Raw genomic sequence first — 22,710 nt, 5'->3', positions numbered from 1 at the left:
GGAGGTTGGTGGACCTGTCTGTGGCAGGGGGGTTGGAATTGGGTGATTCTTAGTGTCCCTTCCAACCCAAGCCATTCTATGACTCTGTTTTATCTCTCCCTGAGCATCTCTAGCACTGGGGTGTCACTGCTGTAACACGACCTGCCTGTTCAGGCTGGTGTTCTGCTGTTCCTCACCAAGTCATTGTTACATTAGTTGTATCAAATCACTGTTTACTGCCTCTCATTGTCTTTGCACATCTTCACTTCCAGCAAAACTTAAAACAAAAGAACCTAAACCAACCCTTTTCTAACATCTGTTGGCTCTCCAATGAGCCATGGTCTCTGCAACCATTTCCTTGTAGCCCAAATGTTTGGCATGTCTCTGACCCCTCACAACGCAGCCCTGCCACGGGGTGGGTGCTTTCCTGTGGTGGTGGACCTTCCCTGACCACTGCCCAGCTCCATTCTGCACCTGGGTGGGAGGGCTCACTGTGGGTTGGCTGCTGGGTAGGGGGGGCAGCTGACATTGTTGTGGGCCCTGGAGAGAAGTGAACTCGATGTATTGAGTGGGAGGGTGGTCCCTCGGGGGCTTTGTGAGGAGACCCTACGTGGGGACCTGTGGTACTCCAGTGCAGGCATCTGGGTGCTCAGAGGGTGAGTGAGAAGTGAGCTGAGCCACTTTGCCAGGCATGAAGCAGCCTGTTAAAAAGCTGATGCTGTCATCATCCTTATGATGGGTCATAAGGAACTACTACATAAGGAACATCTGTTGAACTTATGGTGAAATGCATTAAATTCCACTGGATTGGCATCTGCTCCGTGTGCTGCTGGGCTGATCCTGGCTCCTGGGGTCCTGCACGCACTGCTGGGGAGCCAGGCTTTGCTGCTGTGCAGGCGGAATAGCAGAGCTGCTGCCCTGAAACATCAGTTCTGTTGATGAAGCTCCTTGTTGCTAACTGTAATGACGTGGAGCAGCAGCAGAGGACGCACGAGCTCGCTCCTGTCCTTGTCCGAGGCTTTGAGATGCAGGATGGGGAGAGAAGCTGTGCAGTTTCCCTGCCTACACCTCTTCGTGTTCCTCAACGAAGTTTTGCAGTACAATCCTACCCTATGAGAACGAACTGCAGCGTTTCCTTTCATAGGTACGAAGGATTTTTTCTGGCCACAATTTATACATGCAAAACCTATGGGAACATGTATGTGCATCTATCTATTGTTTGTGTAGCTATATGTACATACAGTGGTATTTGGTAATGTTCTCTGGTACTTATTAGCATCTTAAATTTAGCACTTCTATATTACTTATTGATTTTCAAGGCATTCTACCCTGTACCCACAGCAGATCAGCAGCTCTGGGTGAAAGGTTTAAATGGCATTGCCACGGACAAGTCCACGAGCAAGAAAGACAGTGGAACAGCACTGCTTGAGACTTTGTCACTTGCTTGATTTGGGTGAATGACAAGAAGATGGATGTGTTCATAAAGATTTCAATTTTCCTGGATGTGAGATGCAGCCCAGTGTTTGTTAGCTTTCCCTAGGTGCCAAAACGGTTGATTCTAGAATTGCTGAACTTCAGCTACTTGTTGGTTGGAAATCTTTTTATAGAGCACTCAGCAAAAGCCAAATATTCAGCTCTTCTCTTTCTTTCAGTTTTTAACAGGGCTTTACTCCTGGGGGCTATTACTAGGGCTTGCTATTACATAACGATGCACAATCTAACTACCTGAACAATCTTTTAGCTAAACAGTAAGATTTACCCTGTACAAGTGTGCTGATAATTCCCTTCATTCTCTTTTCTGGTCAGAACTGGTTCAGGTTCTACAGAGGGTGCATTTCTTCCTCAACATTTGAGGCCGAAATAGGCAAGGCTGTGAAAACTCCAATTGACACGTATGTGAATGTCATGTATATATGCATGAAGATTTGGGTATTTTAGGGTTGTCCCCCCTCAAAATAGCATAATTCTGCACAGAGAAAGCAGTTAGAAGTCCTTGTCCTTTTGTGGCAGAGGTGTGAATGACAGAATGAGTTCGTCCAGTGCTCCATCCTGGGCTTCCTGGGGTAAGAAAAGGATAATTTTTCTATGGGGACCATACCGTACTTTGTGCTGTTGTCCTTTTGTGGAATGTATTGTTGCTTTTCCGTTTGTTTTGGGTTTGATAGAGGTTATGTAGTTTATCTTGCAGTCTATCCATAGATTTTTCAGTATACTTTTCCTGTTTTTTGTAGGATGTTTTGTCTATCAGCACTGCTGAAACCAGCATCACTACCAATTATGTGGTCTATGTCATAGACTTCTGCGAGTGAACCAGTGAAATAGCTTTTTGTTTTGTAAATCCTGTCCTTTGGAATGCAAAAAAGGGTTTTCTGACCACACAGAACTGCCTTGTATTCCCACAGTCCCAGAGCTGAATTTGAGGACTCTAGCTCACTCAAGACAGATTTGCATTGTCTTCAGCTGTTCAGTAGAGTTACAAACCGCACTGGCATCTCAGTGGGCTGCTTTTGGTCATCTGCATTCATGCTGGCACCGTCCACGTGAGGTGTCACCGGGTCTCCGTGCATATTGTAAATAGCTGGTGTGCCGAATGGGTGTTCCGAACACACAGCATGCAGGTGATGGAAATTAGGAAGATTGCTGTAGTCTGCTGCAGATCCTGTCTTGCTATGCGTGAGCTGTGAGCAAATTACACACAGGAATCTCACTAATCGCATTAGAATTGGAGCGTTTTGAGAGAGTTCTGAGCGTTTCGTTCTGTATATAGCTTGGAGCGCTGCTTTATAAATAGTGCTATGCTTTGGTTTGCAAACAGATGGCTAAGTAGCCAAAGCTTAGCTAGTCAAGCAGGGATGGTTTGCTGCTTAAAAGCAGTGTGACTGCAGGGAATGAAGTAAGAGCTGGTTTGGCAGGACTTAAGATGTTGAACATCAGATCTGCTTTACTCTGTAACAGATAAAAAGTGAAGCTGTTCTCTGCTCACAGTAACATCAGTCTGAGCATCAAAAACTAATTTGCAGCAGTAGAAAAGAGGAGCAGGACATATGCGTGCTGGGTTTCGTTTCCATTTGTGTGACAGAACTCTTGAAAAGTGAGGCTGTGCCCTTCAGAATTAAAATAACCATGAAGAGTTCTCCAAGAACTGTTGCATGCTACTTCTGACTAGGAAAATAAAGTCAGGAAGCACAGACAGGAAATGCAGGAATTCTTGGCTATCTTGGTTCTTTTGCTTTAGAAACATATATGTGTTTATATGCTTTTACCCATTAGTAGGAAGTCGAGAGATACAGTTCATGATCTTATTATTAAGAACTTCCCTGTGAACCTAAAGAATCTCTCAGGAGAAAATAGAACGCTGCTTGAGAACTGAGCAGGGCAGAAAAGAGCTTCGAAATGAGAGTAAGGCTCTCAAACATTCCTTCAGATGTTGCAAGCAGCTGGATTTTTCACATCACAGGCAATTTTGTTGTGAAGGTGGTAAGATCCAGGCAAGACAGATGTTCTTTTCCTCCCAGCCCCATTCTGTGGTCAGGAACTGCTGAAGTGCTGCTCTAGCACCTTCCCTGCTGCTGAGGCTTCTGATTCCTCTACTGGCCAAACTGTTTCTCAGTCAGTAGAGCTATGGAAATCTTTTTGCCAGCTGCAGAAGTCTACACAGCTGTTACTCTCTCTGGTCCCCCTCATGAAACTTGGCAAGCCCCTTTCTCAGGGAGCAGACAGAGCATAGCTGTGTTTGGGTGCTCAACTTCGTGCATGTGTTGCATTCACACGTGTGTGTTTGGGCACTCAACTTCTAAAAGCATCATTTACTCCAAAACTTCCTTCGCATTCTATGATTATTTCAGCTCTACATTCAGTTTCCAATTAATTCAGGTGCTGGGAAGGAGAGTGTGTGTTTTGTGAACTTGTGCAGAGAGATACCAACTAAATCTGATACCATCTCAATGTCAAATCTGTTTGAGGTGTCTTGAAAGCTTTTTCTTGCTGTCTGCTACTCAGTGTGGTCATTCCTATGAGTTCCTATTTCAACCAGCAAGCTAAGTGTCCATTGACAATACCATGCCAGAGATAAAGACTTCAGAACTCTCTCTTTCTAGCAGGTCCCTGAGATGAGAACTGAGAAGAATGGAAGGCTAGAAGAATGCAGTGAGAGATGATGGAGTGGCTAGGAAGCAGTATTTGCTTTGAGAGGCAACAGTTGGTGCTGATGGAATGACCCATGTTGGTCATCAGAGTGCATGTTCAAAAAATGTGGGCTTTTCTGTTCTCTTCTCATTCCTGACTTAAATTCTTATGCTGCCTGAGATGTTTTGAACATCCTTTTGTGAAATGCCTTCAAGAAACTGGTCGCTTTTTGACTAAACAATAGAACCACCACCTTTGGGTGCTGGGATGGAAACTGAACGCTCACTAATTGTTACCACTGTTTGCCCACAAGGCTGTGTGTTAATCAAGGTGAGACTGAGTGATTTCCCACGTATAGTGATCACTTACAAACTGCCTTAACTTCTCTCCTGTAAGCTTGTTCCCGTAGTAGCATGCTGACCAAAACAGCAGGGTGTTTTTTGGAGGCATTGTGTGGGTGGCAATGTCTTCTTGCAGCTGAAGAAATATTTGAATTCCCAGGTGGAGCATCTTTCCTTTAAGAAACTTGAGCCTTCAAAATTAAGGCTTGTTTTGTTACCAATGACTTTTGCTAGCTTCCAGCTTCCTGTTTTCCAGCTGGGGCACTGTTGTGTATTACATAGACACAGTCCAATGCCTAAGGCATTTACGGACCTACTATAAAGCCACTAAAAAGGGGGGTTAGTAGGTTTTTGTATAATTACTGCTTTCCACAGTTTGTTAACCTGAGATTTCAACATTTTGTTGAGCAATTAAATCTCCAGTTTCTGAATGTGCAAGCATCAGTATCCTCCTAAAATAGAAGAAATGGAGGTGGGAGTTAGTTAGGCAGTCTCTCCAGTTTCTCCACGTGGAAAACGAATAAGATGAAGCAGAGAGGAGCATGACATTTATGCTTTGGATTTAAAGCAATGATCACCAAATAGCATCACCAAATAAGCATTTCTTAACAATTTTAAGTAATTTGAAGTATCTGTTTGATGACTTTTATGGGGAAAAAAAATATGTAGAGAGACTACAATGCTTCTGTATAGAAAGGAGACCAGAATTTAAAAAAAAAATCGCTAGGATGTTCAAGTTTAATCATAGAATGGCTTGGACTGGAAGGGACTCCAAGGATCATGAATCTCCAAGAAGGAAGATTTTGTGTTGTCCTCTTTCTGATGAACAGAGGGTTTTGTAGTTTAGCAACTGTAGTGATAGCTACAGTCGGCTGTCATAGGGCTGCTTTGGTTTTGTGAGGCAGAAATTGGGTTAGATGAATTTGATCGAATTTAGGGACTTAAAACACCTGTAGTTAATAGTGTAAAAAAGGTTTGTACAGAAGCAAACTAAAAAGAAAAGGGAAAATATATAAGTGAATTAAATAGTAATTAGCTTAGTTGTGGAAGAGGTAATAAAACATCCACGAGTATAACTATATCTATATTTTTAGTTGACCTCAGAACAATTTTGAAAATCAGATAGGCATTATTGCCAACACTATACTTAAACATAGATGAGATTCTATGTTAATTCAGTCATTAGAATTTTGAATTTCTTACGTAAAGATTGCTTGGATAATTGTCTTTGATGGTAAGAGATCTTGTAGAGCTTCATGCCCTGGATTCCAGCGGTGAGCTGACATCTCTTGGAAGAATCCCAGCCAGCCTTCCCATTGAACCACTTGGCAAGATGATGACAATGGGATGTAGTTTTCGTAAGTTTAATGGCTTTGTTCCTCTGAGTTCTTGAGCCTCTAGAAGTGCAATATACAAAAGAAAAAGCAGTTCATCCAGATGAGCAATAAATGCTACAACTGGGAATAAAAAACTGGATATTGATGAGATCAGAGAATAAATAACTTTTTGGATAGGGAATAAAGTAGTTGTGAACTGAAAGGGTAAGTAGAGTGACTGAAACAGACCTGTAGAAGCCGAATATTTATGAAGCAAGAGTGGGACTGCAAATACTAAGTGCAGTGGTAAGGTAGATATAAAGTTATAGGAATTCTGAGACCTAGACAGGACAAAGAATTCACACATTTTATTTCAACAGAAGTAAAGACCTGTTGCTTTTAACTGTGATGGCTGTAGGGTCATTTTACCCTGAAGAAGATGGTGGAAAGACCTAGAGATGGTTGGAAGAAGAGAGACAAAGTATGCAGCAAGTGAAAAAGCAGAGAAGCACCACACTTGTGAACACCAAAGATGTAGCATGGCTTAAGAACAGTTCAGGTAGAAAAGGGGCAGCTGAAGGGTATGTATTCAATCTGTCTTCCCAGAGATTCTATTAGGACATAGTGATTTAATGAGGGTGTTTTTCATTCAGGGATGAGAAATAAACAGGATAATCTGTGATGAACACACAGGCAATGAAGTGTGCCTTAAAGAGCTTCTACTTTTACAGGTATGTTCAGGTGAAGTTATAGTGCTGTCTCATTCTCGTTGTTGTCTCCCAGACAAAAACAGACAAGCTGTGATGGCTGAGGTGCAATACAGGGAGGTTTTGGAGGCTGAGGCTAGGCCAGAAGGATTGAAAATAGGTTGATTAATTGTCCTTAGAGAGTAACCTCCCTGATTTACTGTTCTTCACTTGCTGCATCCCCAAAATGTCCTCTCTAAGTGCTGTGTTTCCTGGCTCCTTGGTATTAGCCTTAGGGAATCTGTGTGTTGTAAACATTCTGCTGTGCGTCTTATGATTTTCTGCATTTGTGCCACAGCAGAGATGTGCAGTAATGTTTTATTCAATTACTCAATTTTCCAAAAGTGCCATTTTAAAACTGTTTCTTAAAGATGACCAGGTTCTGAATTTGCTGCAGCTCCCTGCAGCCTGAAGAGCCTGCTTAGTTAACTGACATGGCTGGCTGAATTCAGCAGATGCTTGTCTCTCTTAAAAAAAAAAAAAAATCCTTTAATTTTGTTTCTCTCTTTACACTGCTAGAATCATTATTGCACTTATCCTTAACTTTTTTTTTTTTTCCTTTGGGCAAGATGACCTGAAACCAAGCCACCAGAGAATCTGGGGAAGTTCATAACAAACGAAGTAATGAAAACATTCTGACCTCCCCCAAACGATCTGTCTCCAAAACAAATGACAGGAAACACACTGTGGTACAGCACATTCTGGGCAAACCTCTCGCTTCTTGTTTTTGAAGAGCTTGGGAGAGAAAAATACCTCTTTGTAGTAGTGTTTTTCAGCTTTTTGCTACCCATGAATTAATTGGAAACTGAATGTAGAGCTGAAATGCTCTGAGTGCAGAGGTCATTTAAGAATAGATGCCCATTTGCCAGCTGATCGAATCAGAAAATGCATTGATCCGGGATCCTAAACAACTGCTGTGCTGTCCTACATGACCTGTGGATGCTAGCCAGTCTTCTGTTCTCTGTCAACAGAATGTTTGATGACTCAACCACTTAACAGCACTGGACCAGATAATAATCTGGATGTTGTAATATCCTTGCTTGCTTTTGGGGTCTACCCCAATGTCTGCTATCACAAGGAGGAAAGGAAAATTCGTACTGCTGAGGGGCATTACGTGCTCAGCCACACATCACAGACAGCAGACAGGACAGGAAGTGTCAGTCGCCTTTCTTCATGTTTGGAGAATCTTGGTTTGATGCTTGGGATTTCCACAGGTGTAATTCAGAACTGTGGTGAGGCTTCGCTTCTGCTCCAGCTTAGCCAGAACTTCAGTTTGCTTCTGCCATCTGTGTAAAGTAAGCCCCTCTAAATAGGCCACAAGACTTTTGAACTCAAAATACTATGCTTCGTTAAATCCAAGTACACATGGAATCTAGAAGCAATTAAGATGTTGGCTTAAGAGTGGCTAGGTAAGACTGGGGTGAAGGAATGATTTGTATGCAGCTCTCTTACTACCCACTGCATACAAAGAGCTCCTCTTTGAGACTTGCTTGTCTTATTTTCTGCTATATTTGGCAGTCTCTGACCTGCAAGTTCATTGTTATGGCCATTCTGCTGTGATTTCCATTCTGGAAGCTCCTCTCTTCTGAGCATGCATAGCAGCTTCTGGCATAGCATCACATCTCTTTCCTGAAGACAAAAGTAATAGATTGTGCCCACCACGCTCCTGTGTGAAAGGAGGAGGGAGGCTGCAAACCCTAAGCACTACTCTTCGTGTCCTCTTCAAAATGAGTGGCAGCAGCCCACGCAGCCAGTGCTGCTACCTGTGGCTCAGGTTGGATGGCTTGTTATTGCCAGAGTGCTCATTTCAAGTCCAAACTTAAGGCCTTGTTTCTACAAAATGACAAAGTGGGCCATCTTTGCATGGATATGTGGCAGCATTCAAATGTGCATGTGTGAGACCCTCTTATCACCACTGCCCCAGCAATGCCAAAGGCAGGAAGATAACTCAGCAATGCCTTGGTCCCTTTTAGATTGACAAAAGGTGAGATGGCTCTTGCAAAATGTCACCTGCTTTACTGCAGAAATGGAAAAATGCATACCTTTTAACAGCGAGTAGCTTTGAGCAGCTTTTTTTGTTTACACCAATCAGTGTTGGATCCCTGTGAACAGCTGCCTGGTGTCTCAATTTGTTTGCATGCAATCATACCTAGATTATGGTGTGTGCTTTCTTGTTTAGTTTTTGCTTTTCTACATAGCATCCATTTTATGAAAGACATCTGAATGTCTCTTTTAAAATTATTTTTAATTTCCTAGTCTGTAAAATGAAGGTGAAGAGTGAATTCACTACTATGTTGAGGGCAGCCTGTAGTTTTTGAAATGTTGAGGTGCTGCATGCTTTTTGTTTAGGCCGTTTTGTACCTTGCTGTTTTGACATGAAAGATTAAGTGTTAGTGTTACCTAAGTGTGCTAAATCTGCAAATTTAAGCAGGAGGATAGCTGATGTTTTAACCATATCATATTGTAGGGAACTGGCAAATTTTCCTCCTGAATTTCACGTCCCTTTCATAACAAAACTAAAAGATGAGAATGCAGAGTACTGGATCAGTATGTTCTGCACATAACGGAAGACCAATTCCCAGAGTGTCTTTCATAACAGGTTATCTCCTAGAAGCTGTGATACATCTAAATGTCATTCTTTCTGCTCTAGGATCAAACTGAGAGCCCCCCGCAGCGTGGCTGCCTGTGTGCTGTGATGGAAGTGCTCACAGTGAAAGCAGCTAAAAACCTGGAGATCATTTGGCAGCTGGACCCACCAGATGAGCAAATGTGGAATGTGATCTATCAGATCCCCAGGCCGCCAGCAGCAGGCATCAAGCTCATGGCTGCCAATGGAAGGTGAGCTTGATGCTCCAGGGTGGGGGACCCTCAGCCCCAGGGACACCAATCCCCAGACAGCAGCTTTGAGCTGTCAGCTCCCAGCTCACAGAAGCTGCAGAAGCCCAGAGCTAAAATGAGCAGGGGAGGTTTTTTCCAACGCGGAAAGGAGCTTCAGACTTTTGTCTGAGCATATGTGAAACTGTTGTATTCAGAGTCTGTTGTAGACAAATCACTGCCTGTTTCCACAGGAAGTACAAATGGCTCTCAGTAATAAAAGCTGTCATCGCCCGTTCCAAAACACAATGACTATAAAAGAAAAGATAATCTAGATTTATTTTGGGCAAACCTCTTCATCACTGTCTCTGGAAACAAAACTCTTGGCTGTGCTGGCACCCCTCTATTGCCCCTTGTTTGCACATCTTGAGAGGCAAAGAAAAATGAACACACCTGTGAGCTGTTGCTAGTTTTAGGAATGAAACGAAGGACAGCTTGCCCCTCCCTGGAGACATTCAAAGCCAGGCTGGATGGGGCTGTGAACAACCTGGTCTGGTGGGAGGTGTCCCTGCCTATAGCAGGGGGTTGGAATCTCTTCCAACCCAAATCATTCTATGATTTTATGATTCTAAGTCTTTCCATTTTGATAAAATAACTTGTTCCTTTCCTGAATTGCTTTCTTGTTGTTACCAGTCTGTTTGCCATTTCAGTTACCTAGCACAAACACAGCTCTGTAAAATATTGTGCTCTTAGGGGATTTACTGCAAGTTGTGTGATTTATTATTTTTTTTCTTAATAAAGAATTTGGTTTTCAAGCTTTATGGTATCTAAATTGTATTTAGATTTTGAAGCCATCTATTGTTAGTTTTGGTTGTAGGAGGTATAAGACATTCTGAAGGAATCTCGTCACTGTCTAAAACCATTCTGTGCCAAACAAATTTCAAATTACAGAGCTTGGACTCAGTGGGGATTTTTCTTTGTTGTCTAATAAGCTGTGCAAATAGGCCCTGCTGCAGTGGTTTTGTGTCTATCCCAGGCAGTACTTCGTTGCTTTGCAGCCACCCACTGTCCTAGTGCATGCTGCGTTGCACTTCACAGCGCAGCAGCTGACAAGCTCCTTTGCTGATTCAGGTGATGTGGGAACATGGGATACCTTTTTCAAGACTGCTGTGATGCTGCTTGTGCCCACCGAACCTCAAGTGAACTCAGAATTGTGAACTGTGCCCTTAGTCTGAGGCAGTGTTCATTTACATTCTCATTCTGAAATAGTCACCCTTCATTATTCCAAAAACATATGAAAAAGAAATTTTTTCATTGGAATTCTTTGGATCTGTAGCCTGTGCGTTCCAACTGGAGTGCTTATTCAGAACCAGTAATTCACTGGATTTACAGGGATGTGGGGGGTATACCAGTGTTTGAGAAACATCTAAAGCAAGTCCAGCATTTTTTATATTTCTTATTAAGTCGTCTTAAAAACTACGTGAAGTTGAAGCAATGTTTTCATTTAATCAGAACTGTTAAAAGCCAAATAACACATGGAGCTTAGATGCGTTGCTGTGAATTGTAAACGTCTTTGATGTCATCATGTTTTAGTGTTCATCTCTGAACATAAGTCTTAATTTGGAATGTAGATCTTCTGCACTGTGTGATGTGGTAATCTCCCCAGCCCTGCCTGTTGATGTAGACAAGTGTGTAGGCTGAAGAATGGTTGCTCATGGCTATCACTACTGCTGATGCCCAGCCTGGGGACTGGAACAGCCTTCTAGGAAACCAGAAGAGATGGACATTGAGAGATGTACTGTAGCATTAGCCACTTTCTCTTTTCACAACTGTATTTACTGTATCCAGACAAAATTTGCTTCTCTTGGTTTGTCCATCAAACTTTGTCTTACTCCAGTTGGCATTATCACAAGTCTGGAAACCTGAAGCAGATGCACAATGTTCTTAAAGAGGAATAAACTTAATAATTTCAGTATCAAGTTAACAGGTCTTAAAAATGATCTAATATCTTTTAAAGCTTTCAAATTTTCTCACTAGCTGTTACTGGTCTTCAGAAGAGGCCAGCATTTAAACAAGAGGCAGGAGATGAATGCAAGGTGAGCACAGAACAGCCGTGCAGAGCTAACTCGAGTGATGGCAAATATATTTGTGCATTTTGAAACTCTGGCTAAACGCAGTCCTGTGAACAGCAAAAGATATGCAGCCATGCTTTCTATTGTGATGAAGGAATTTGAGATCAGGTTTCAAGATTGCAAAAAAAAATCATGAATTTTTTGATTTATTTGCAACTCCTTTTTCAGTTGTCGAAAACACATGATCTGTGAATTTTCAAGTGGAATGTATAGAGTTGCAATGCAGAATGTGATCATGTCTTTTTTACCAGACTTTTGTATGACAGAAACATCCCTCTCTTCACAGCCACACCTTGTTTGTGTCACCACTTTTTGGCAGTGCATCCACTTGTGAACAACTGTAGTCAAGATTGAAGCTCAATCACACGCTAATTCTGAGAGTTTCTATCGCCTTGTTCAAACTCTTCCTTTTTAAAGAAAACAAAACAAAACAAAAAAAGGTAAAGTAAAAGATAAATTCAGAACCATATTTTGCCAGATATGAGACCATATAACATGCAACCCGAACAAGGGTATATGTGCAAGTGAATTAGATCCATGTTCACAGGCTTTGTGTTGGCAAGGTGTGATTTACCAAAGCGTGATTTGAAAGTTTGTTGCTGCTAATTTCTGTCTGATTCAACCTGTCACCTTATGGCAGTGCCACGTACAGTGCTGACACTCTTTTGAGAAACAGAAGAAAAATCACACCAAGAGACGTTGAGGGGAGAGGGCCCACCTACTGTAGAGGCCATTATTGACTGATTTTTATGCTGAATTAAGGTATGTTTGGTTAAACTGATTTTTCACTGAATTTCTTTTATACTGCATTCCAGTTTGCACAGCATTTTTCCCTTGGTAGTAACTGATGAACTATAGTCTGCTGCTTATTTTCACACTGAAAGTTTTTAATCCAAGTAAACTTTTTCTTTCCTAGCCTTGACTAAGGATCACTGGTTAGGACTGTGTTAGAGCTGCAGTTCATAAAGATGGATGTAAATTATAACAGACTGCAATGCAAAAAAACAAAAAACAAAACAAAACAAAACAAAAAAACAGATCTAATCATAAGGTCTTCATTAACCTGGCTGTAAGACGACAGCCACGTATTTTCCCAGGAAAATGACCTTGTGGCATCCACAGTAACAGCTTCCTAAAGCCATGCTTGAGTTACCAAGTTGCTGAGGTGGAGCACCCACAGGAAAATCTCTCATCTGTATGGAAAAGAATGAGCACCACTTCATAGATCTGAGCATGCTAAAAAAAAGGAAAAAAAAAAAAGTTTTTTTTATATTTCAGGACAACTTAAAAATTGCCTGCACCATCATTTTCCTTAGCTCTTTGCAAAGGCTGCTAACTCTTTTCAGATTCCAGCGCTGCATTTTGGAAGAGGAATTCCAAGTTTTCCTCCCACTCTTCTATCTGAAAAACAACAACGACAACAAAAAAATATTCATGAAGGTTATGCTGGAAAATAGATGAAGAATTGCAATTTTTCCCAAGAACAACTGAGCTCCTGACCCGTAGTCAGCGGCTGCTGTGTAATTACCCATCATTTCTCTTCCCTTCTCCTAAAGGAATTGATTACTCAGTGTAGACAACTTTCGTATTTTTGTTTTGTTTTGGCAGTGGGGTAAGGAGAGTAAGAGTTGTCCCAACTGCGTCAGCACTCTTTCCAATGAAAGAAATTGAAAGAAACACATTGCAAGAAGAAGGAAATTCTCAGCCACCACTTAAGAATAGTTTAAGAAGAGCTTAAAGAATAACTACATGTTTGGTCATGTAGCTCCATGCCAACCAATGCTGTGAGGGTAGTCGTTGCCCCCAAATTCCCAGCTAGGGTGGAGAACAAAAAGCTGAAAGTCTAATACTGCCTATGTAAAAGGAATACATAGTGGTACCTAGGAGTTTAAGGAGGCTTCTACTGAAGAGTAAAAGATAATTATAATGGAAATGCTAAGTCATGGCATGAAGCAATGATGGAGCACCTGATGGGAAGGCGGGGCCAACCCAGGGGAGCTCAGGTGCATGCAATGATCCACCCCTTCCCTGACCTCTTTTAAGGGCTGGCAGTGGAGGTGAGGGCATCTTGCTGGAGATCCCTACCTACCTGAGGCCTTCTGAAGGTAAGCAGCTTCTTTCCTTTATTTCTGTGCCCATAGTCGTTGCATTTGAGCAAATCCTCGCTTACTGTAGCCTAGGAGTTTGCTGCTCTGCTATCATTGCTGTGCTTTCCATTGTGTTTCAATAACTCAATTTTTTTTTTTTTTTGAAATATTCTTTATTGTGAAGCATCTTAAAACATAATTCCTCTTTGAACTGATTACCTGTTTGCACACTGTTAGTACTGATAATTCCCGAGCAATACCATTTTAGTTGGTTATTCTTTTTGACTTCAGTTGCTCAAACTGACTGCTTGCTATATTCACTGAAGTTAGACATTTAAGATTCTGGGCTCTGCCTCAACATCAACCCAAGCCCAAGATTCTGGACTCCTTGAAAACAAGTTCTGACTTACAAACTATGCTCTTCTACTGTAGCTGCTTTTATAATATTTTTTTGACAAATTAATACAGACAATGCTGGAAATATAGATGTGATAACAAGTTTCTCCCTTTCCATCACATCTACCAAGAGGCAATGACTCTGTAAGGCATCGTTACCCTGACAGCAGATATGCAGTTCATCTACAATCTCTGAGGTTACTGCAGATACAGAGGTGGATTTATTGTAGTTGTATTAAGTTGCAATTGTATGCATTTTTAGTAGCTCTCTCCATTCAGTGAACTAAGAAATCACAGAATCACCAAGGTTGGGAAAGACCTACAAGATCATCCAGTCCAACCATCTGCCTATGACCAATGATGTTCTTGAAGACTCTCCTACTTGTAATTTATAGTTACCCTTCACTTTTACTAGCCTTATAAATTCTGGGATTTGGTGGCAAGAAAGAATTTGAAGATTTAAGATCCTCTGAAGCCCATACATAGTGTGGGAACTGTATGAGCACAACCTACAGAGCAGAAAACTGCTACAAAAATGTCCCGATGCTATCATACTTTCCACCACAAAATTATCAGCGTTAATTTTTTTTTATAGCCTTTGAGTGACTCAGAAATCTGGCAGTGTCTGAAGTGTGAGCTTTGCTCATGCATCTGTAGTGGGTGGAAGGGCAGAGTTAAGAGACTTCTAGTCCAGTAGAAAAGTTCTCTGGAAACAAATTTAAGGAACTGGGATGGAAGAAAGAGTCCATCATTACCAAGTGATCAGACCTCCAAAATCTCAGGACAGCCATATGTAAAAGTTAGAATTAAAACGTATGTTATCTGTTAAATACAGGGATAACTTATGAGAAGAAGCGAATGTGTGTGTTTTTACTCTTCCATACCACATACCAAATAGGACACGTTGCCCAACAAAGTTGTCTGCTCTCCCTGTTAAAATACAAATTTCTAGCCATATCAAGTCGTAATGAAGGGATTTATGTGCTTATTTTCATGAGGAACAAAGATTTTTTTTCCCCCTGACCCTACCAGATGTCCCGTGTACTCTCAAAAATTAGATTTAATCCAGTTTCACATGTGAAATGTACATATTCTACATCTTGTGCTTTGTGTAAGGCATCTGCGTGTTAGCTGGTGGATACGTGATGAAAGCTGCAGTTTCAAAGTAGTTAGCAGCTTCTAAACAACCTGGAAAATGATCTCCAGATTTCTCAAACAAAACAAATTGTTAATTTTTTTTTTTTTTTCATTGAGTAATTTTGGCTTTAATTCTTAATTCTAAAGTGATGATATGGGATATGTGTCCCACATGCACCTCCGTGGAGACATAAAGCTGCTGGAGGTGGGAACCTGTAACACACTGCGAAACGCACCAATGGAAGCAGAAGAGTTGGGCTGCTAAACTTGTAAGTGGAAAACCAATCACAGCAGTGAATCCAGTCTGATTCTCTTGCAAGGAGAAGACAAAGCAGGAGATTTCCAGTAGGTCTCTGACTCTGGTGCAACATTAGCTTGTTAGGTAATTATCATCTCATATAACGGTGCCGTCCTTATCAACAACAAATGTAAAAAAAAAAATCCACCCTGCTTGAATTTTGTGTATGAAAGGCAAAAGGTTTTTTTCAAGACACAGGATTTTAAGCCTTTTTCAAGTCCCATTTGAACGACCAGTCCCATCACTAGAACAATCCCAAGGAAATCAACTCTGCCTTCCTCATTCTCCTGTTTGTAACCTGAATCTGGAGGAGCCAGGACAGCTTCAGACAGCTCACTGACACACACACACACACACACACACACACACACACACACACACACACACACACCCACCCACACCCTTCCCCCCAAACCATTTGGGTCAGTTGGGACAACAGATGAGCAGTAGCACCGGTGTTTATTGTATGACCTTTTACAGCTGCCATAAAATGGCTCATCCTTCTCCCCCAGGGCTGATGCAGACATTTAGTTTAGTTTAGTTTTAGTGGTGCTGGCAGGCTGCTTGCATGAGTAGCCAGAAGCTCTGCAATAGTCTTGGACCAGAGCATGGCTTAGATCATAACTGGGCAAAGCAACAGTCTACCACGAAGGAACAGGAAGAGAAGAAAGGAAAAATAATACTGCACATCATCTGTAGCAGCCAGTGTTCTTGCATGGGTGCACACTTGGCCGCACCAGCCTGTGCTAACAGAAGCTGGATGGCTCTACCGTGCTGATAGAGAATGGGCAAGTGTGATGGAACAGCCAGTGGGGTAAGCTACGTGGCCAAAAAAGCACAGGCCAAAAGCAGACAGCAGTGCAGTGCCAGTGTCATTATCTGCATCCTGCACAGATCCTTCCCATGGCTGAGAGAACAGTGCCTGTCAAAGAGCTACTACAGGACGTCCAACTTTGTCAGGCAGTGCCTTTAGGATGCAGCCAGTCCTGTGAGCACCTCGATGTGACACCCCTGTGCTGGGAAGCAGGTGGCACTGTGAATCAGTTGCCACAGAGGTTTGCTTCTAAAGGGCTTTCTTTGCTTTCTGTAGGAGCTTCTGTGTTTGTGTGCTTACAGCCCAATAGATCACAAAGCAGCTGGCGCCCATGGGAGAACATGAATGTCAGGGAGACATGGAAGGAGCAACATACATTGTTCTTGTTTTACTGTAAATTAGCACAAATCTTGCAGAGAGATGTTCCTTTGCAAATATGAATAACTGCTAAAAGTCAGCATCGGTCAGTGGAAGAGTTGGAGCAGAACTAAAGCTTTCACAGCACTTTGTTCCCAGCTCTTGGAATGAAGAGTGCCTTGACCAGCAACAACTGTCTCAGTAACACTAGACATACCAGTAGAGCTGGAAGAGGCAATCTTGTGTTGGGCTGAAAGCAGAAAGTTATTGCATTCGTGTTTGCTTGGAAGCAGATCCTGCATGCTCGCTCTTGGCAAGAACACAATAATATTTCAGTGATCTGAAAGCTGTTTGCACATATGATACTTTAATGCTATCAACAAGAAAGACTTAGAGATGAAATGCACTGTACAAATGATTGCTCTCTGCTGAGAGTTGTGTGCACTGTCTTCGTCGCTCTGCATGCCCAGGTGGCATCACCTACTCTGCTGTTAAGAGGCTTTGCAATTTGTGAAGTAAGTTATGATACATAAGGTGAGAAAAACAAAGTCAAGTCATTATGAGAAAAGTATTCTGACAAATTACAGGCTGGCATTTTGTAATCTTTATTCAAAGAATGAGGCATAAAAAATGAAGCAGACAGATAAGTGTGAAAGAACTGTCGTGCTTTCAAAGCCTGAAGAGTTTGAGATTACTCTTTCTTCCCTCACTCATGACAAAGTTCAAAACTATTATTGAAGCTTAGAAAAATAGTTTTACCTTGTAGTCTTCCAGACTGTATTTGCTTGACAAAAGTTCCAAAGAATGTAGTTGTCACATCAGCTCACAGGCCAGAGAAACTTCTTAGCAACAAAGATGTGGATTTGCTCAAAATACATTTTCAGTTTCATTGCACTTTAGATTGAAGTTTTTTTGTGTGTGATTACCAAAATAAAGCGAGTTTCTCAATAGTTCTGCCATGGGTACAGCTCCTCAGCTCCATCTGTGAATGATAAAATGGTGCAAAAGATGTTGCATACTTCACAACTTCCAAGGCCTTGGAATTCAACCCAGCATCATCCAGTTCTTCACCAGGGTTGTCTTCCAGCGAAGCTATGCAATGGCCCCATTCCTCCAAGGTGTTACCAAGCAGTTCTCTAGGAAATTTTCAAAATAAGAAGAGAATGGTTCAGCAAAGATGGGGAGGCTCTGAGCTGAGACCTGAGGTTGCTTGCAAGGAGCCCAATTTAGACAAAGGCCACATGTCAAAGTGCATCTCTGCATTACTGTCGTCACACACACAAAGAACTACAGAGACAGACGTTGTTGTCTGATCTTGTGATTCAATTCCACACGATATTCAAGTAGAAAAATGGTATTTGTGAAAATAGCATCTTCATATCTTGCAATTCTTTCCAGGCAGAGTATTTTTGAATCTATGAGCAATATATGTTAAAAATAGTGGCTGCATCAGGTAGCTATAGTAACCAACATCTACAAATAAGCGACAGAAGAGTATGTAAGCTGTCCCAAGTGATAGTGCCTGAATTTACATTTTACCAGACGATGATTTCACTCATTGCACGTGACTCATCAAAGCTGTCTAAACAATACAAGTAGCTTGTCTAGCTTTCCCATGCTATATACCTTATTCTGAGTTGCTTCCAGCTTCCATGAGCCTCCAGTTTTCAGATCAAAGCTTGCCAGGTTCATTCTCTACAAAGTTGACCTTAAACTCTGAATGGGGGCTCTACGAAAGGTGAAAGGAAGAGGAGTTACTGTAGATGTAAATATGGGTGTGGTTGTTGGTATTTTAAAAAACTATTTATTTATTATTTTTCCTCAGCTTCTTCCAAGTAAGTGATTTTGGTCAGAAAGAGCAAGTTTATGAAAACCTGCACAGCTGGTTGTGTAGGAAGCTGTCCCCAGAGAGAACTTTCCAAGTTTCCCCAAGTTTTTTCCAAGTTTCCCCATAAATAACCAAGATTTAAACACGTTGGCTGACAAGACATACGTGTATAAAGACATTTATATGACTTCTGCATACAGTAGTAAAAAGATGACTTTTAAAATATACCCAGTTCTCATGTCCAGTATTCTCCTAGCATTAAAAATTTTGGAGAGATCTCGAAGTGGTCATAAAATATCTGCAGGTAAAAGTAGGGCTAACGAGAACCCTTCAGCCTAGTTAACTTATCCAAAAGAAGGCCAGGAACTTAAACTTCAGCTGAAAGTGTTTACAGAAGTCGTAAAAGAGGATGTTCATTTTCTTCCTAAGTAAAAAAAATATATATATATAATCTCTAATCACAACATACTTTGCTTAGTAACGCTCATCCCTCGGAAAGATATCTTCCTTCCCAGAGAGAGGCCATTGGAGAAATTCTGCTATATTAAATAAGTGAGCTAGATAACTTACCTACATATTCTACCACAAGTTATCATGGATCATCAAAGTAGACATCATCGTGGATACCGTCATGGACACACAAGATGGCCAGGGAATTTACTTCTCATTGAAGATGTAATTAAACCTTTGGAATTAAAGCCTGCCTCCTGGCTGCTCTGGGACTGCACAGACCTGACAAGCACACTTATGGTAATCATTCTTCCAACCAGACATTTGCTGCAGATTTTAAGGTACTTGAGCTTCAGAGAACGTGAAAAATGTGCAAAATGTGAGAAGTGATCTACAGCTACAGAAAGGATGACGTGCTTGGAAGAGTCATCATGGCACTACGGACAGCAGACAGACAGACTATTGGCTCCCTGTCCTTGTGAGGACTGGAAACCTTCCTGTCCAGTTCCAAACAGAACAATGATGGTAAGGACCACACTTTCTTTGAAATAGACCATCTGTCATCTCATCTCAACTTTCCCAAAGTTACTGTATTCTACATCACATGCTGAGTTTTGATCGCTCAAGATATTCAGCTGTGAGATACCAGCTTTTGTCAGTGCATTTCATTTTTCCTTTTCATTACAACCATGGCAAAATTGTTCCATGTGTCTCAGAAGAAATCCCAACAAAGAATAGAATTTGTACGTTGCTGTCAATTATGCACGTTAGCTTATCATAGAATGACTTGGATTGGAAGTGACCCCAAGGATCACCACGTTCCAATCCCCTGCCAACCACTGGATCAAGTGCTAGACCAGGCTGCTCAGGGCTCCATCCAATCCAACCTGGTCCCTGGGGCAACCAGGTCTTCTCCTCATCTGCCCATTTAGCTTCCCTGAAGCAGGAATTCAAGAGAAACTTGTGGAATCGTCATTCATCATTTTGTTTCAGTGTGAACAGTTTCTTCATTGAGCTAAGTCCTAGTTGTACGCTGGAACGTGAATAAATTGGCAACCCCAACTGCATGATGTGAGGAGAACAACACAATGGGAGAACATCTGCTGTCCCAACAGTGACCTGGAAGGAAATCTGACAGTGAGTACTGGGGATCAGTATGAGAAAAATGCTGTGTTAGTGTCTGTTGTACACTTCAGGGGACTAACGAAGTTATCTGCCATCTCTCTGTGCTGTGGTCCTCACTCTTTTTTCTTTGTTTGCAAATCCAGATGTTGTTACGCTGAGGCTTGGCCATGCAGCTTTCAGTGACTGAATAGCTGTTATTGCCTCTTGTCCTGAAAGATGGAATTTGTTAAAACTGAGGGCTCCTGTATTGGAGATGAATACTAGAAAAAGCTTTCAAGCCTCTATGGTGGAAAGCTGGGAATTCTGCAGCTTGGTCCTTTGTGACTGACAGTCTGAGATCCAGGCAGGGCAAGAAAAGTAAATCAAAGCAACTTTAATGATTCTCTCAGAATAGCACAAGTTAAAAGGACTCTCAGCCATTATCTGGAGGCTTACTGCGCTTTGTGGTACTGCTTGCAGAATTAGATTTATATCTGCTTGAGTGAACTGGGAGTCCCATGGAGGGATCACAGAATCATGGAATCACTAAGGTTGGAAAAGACCTCCAAGAGCATCCAGTCCAACCATCCGTCTACCTCCGGTATTTCCCACTAAACCATGTCTGTCAGTACAACAGTTCTAAACATTTCTTGAACGCTTCTAGGGACAGTGACTCCACCACCTCCCTGGGCAGCCCATTCCAGCACCTGACCACTCTCTTGGAGACGAATTTTTTCCTAGTCCAACCCGAATCTCCCCTTGAGGCCATTAGTGTTTCTGACCTAGTTAAAATCATTCCATCCAATTCAACCGCTGTGCAACCAGCTTCATTGTAAGAAGAAAGACAAACAAGCATATAGAGTTAATCAAAAAGTGTATAGAGTTAATCAAAGTCTGGTGGTGACTGATAAAGCAGCAATATCCAGTAAGGCACACTTCCCTAATAATGTGCATGCCCAAGGACACGTAATGGTTTAAAATATGTGAAAATGCAGAAGTGAACAACCATCTATAAAACATCAGACACAATTTTTGAACTCTGAGAGCTGCGCTGAAGCGTTGATGAAAACGGTATGTTAGGTATGTATCACAACATAAAGATGTTTATGTTCCGGAGTGTTTTGTTTTCTTAACCTTTGAAGTTCAGCAGTTCGGGTGGCAAAGCCTTGGTAGCTACAAGGCCGTGGTTGAAAGGGAGTGTGAAAAGTATTTAGAGAACTCAAAGCCAAAAATGGGACCGACAAAAAGTACATTCCAGGTTAAAAAACACCGGGGAGTGACAACGAGGTGCTATTTTAAGGAGTATTCTGTGATTTAAAACAATACAGAAAATAGCTTTTAAGAAGCACATTCTGGTATCTCAATCTAAAATGTCGTTTCAACGCTAATTGAAATTTAAGTCTTTAACCAACAGGAATCTGGGATGAAACTTTGCCAGAAGACAGGAGCAGGGGAGACTGACATTATCATCACATGAACTTGTAGCCTATACTCTGTGCCTTCTCCCCACCACAAACAATTATAATTCATTTTTTAATATTTAAACACGATAAATCTTGATTTTAACTTCTTGCAACAATTTTTAAATGACTTGCTAATAGCTGAGAGTAATTAACGCACCTGAAAGGAATTATTAGATAAATATTGTAGTTGATCTACTTAAGTACTTGTAATTGAATTAAATGCTCTGATGTCATAATTTTATTGAGCTCCAAAATGAAAGACGTGAATAACAGCTGAAGGGAGTACAAATTTCCTATTTAGAGACCTACCAAGAGGACACGATGTACAGGATGACCCTTCTCTTAGCAATCACTGCTTTTTTCTGAACAATTGGCTGTGCCTTTCTGATATTTCCTACTGAATTGAGTAGCAGAGATGAAAACGTGGGCAGAATGTTGAGGTTTCATGCAAGCAAAATGCATTTTACAACTCGTGATGTTCTCTCATGAAGTTCCAACACTCTGCTTTATGGATCAGAATTCATTCATTGTCCCTGTGACTTAGAATCATAGAATCACCAAGATTGGAAAAGACCCACAAGGTCACCCAGTCCAAATTCCAGTCTTGTGATAGCAATGGATGACAACTACCAGAGAACGGTCTTGCAGAACCAGAGAATGGTTGTGCACATTTCCTCTAAGGATTGCAGGACCGTAAGACCTAGCACTCCAAAGAAACATGACTTGCTCTCTTTAGCTGAAGATTTGGGAGAGTAAACACAGCCCTGCTCCAGCCTCCACGTGCTGTATCTTCTTTCCCACCAGACCCTCCTGGGTCTTTGGGGATATTCTCTTGACTCAAAGACAAGGGAAGGAAGGGTGAGAAACCAGAGTGCTGGCTTTTCTCCCAGCCTTTTGCAGCAGGAGCTGTGGGTGCTTTTCAGAAGCTGTTCAGACTTATCTCTGCCTTCTCTTTGTTTATCTAGTAGCAATAGAAGGCTTAGTCACTGTACAAGATACAGGAGAGTCGTAAATCCTGGCAGTCCAGAGTGAGAGAAAGGAAAAACAGGAAATACAAAGCGATATTAACTCAGTAATGGTACTGTGTTATCCCTCCAAGATTGTCCATGTTTGATAGAGGGATGATCTTGTCAAGAAAAAGCTTTTAGTGTTCCTGCAAACATCTACCTCGAGATGGCTGTGTGACAAATCTCTTGCATTTGTGGTTCATTTATGCTTTGTAGCTTCGCAGGGACCTTGTGCGGCTTAATAGCTGTAAGTTGAGAAGATTGTGCTCTTTCCAAGTATTTTTGTTTTGCTCCTTGGCTACGAGGGCTGCACAGA

At 41.7% G+C, this 22,710-nt stretch overlaps 1 protein-coding gene across 1 annotated transcript; it reads left to right on the top strand.

Moving 5' to 3' along the window:
- Positions 1-12: 12 nt before the first annotated feature.
- Positions 13-20,503, top strand: DHX9 (DExH-box helicase 9). The gene is made up of 4 exons (XM_031554975.1): positions 13-5,820; positions 7,454-7,795; positions 9,158-9,345; positions 11,740-20,503. Exons 1-4 carry the CDS (start codon positions 5,677-5,679, stop codon positions 11,795-11,797), a joined length of 732 nt encoding a protein of 243 aa, XP_031410835.1. The 5' UTR covers positions 13-5,676; the 3' UTR covers positions 11,798-20,503.
- Positions 20,504-22,710: the final 2,207 nt, after the last annotated feature.

The sequence above is a fragment of the Meleagris gallopavo genome, chromosome 10, assembly GCF_000146605.3.
Source record: "Meleagris gallopavo isolate NT-WF06-2002-E0010 breed Aviagen turkey brand Nicholas breeding stock chromosome 10, Turkey_5.1, whole genome shotgun sequence".
NCBI lineage: Eukaryota > Metazoa > Chordata > Aves > Galliformes > Phasianidae > Meleagris > Meleagris gallopavo.
This window is presented reverse-complemented; position numbering and strand designations above follow the sequence as displayed.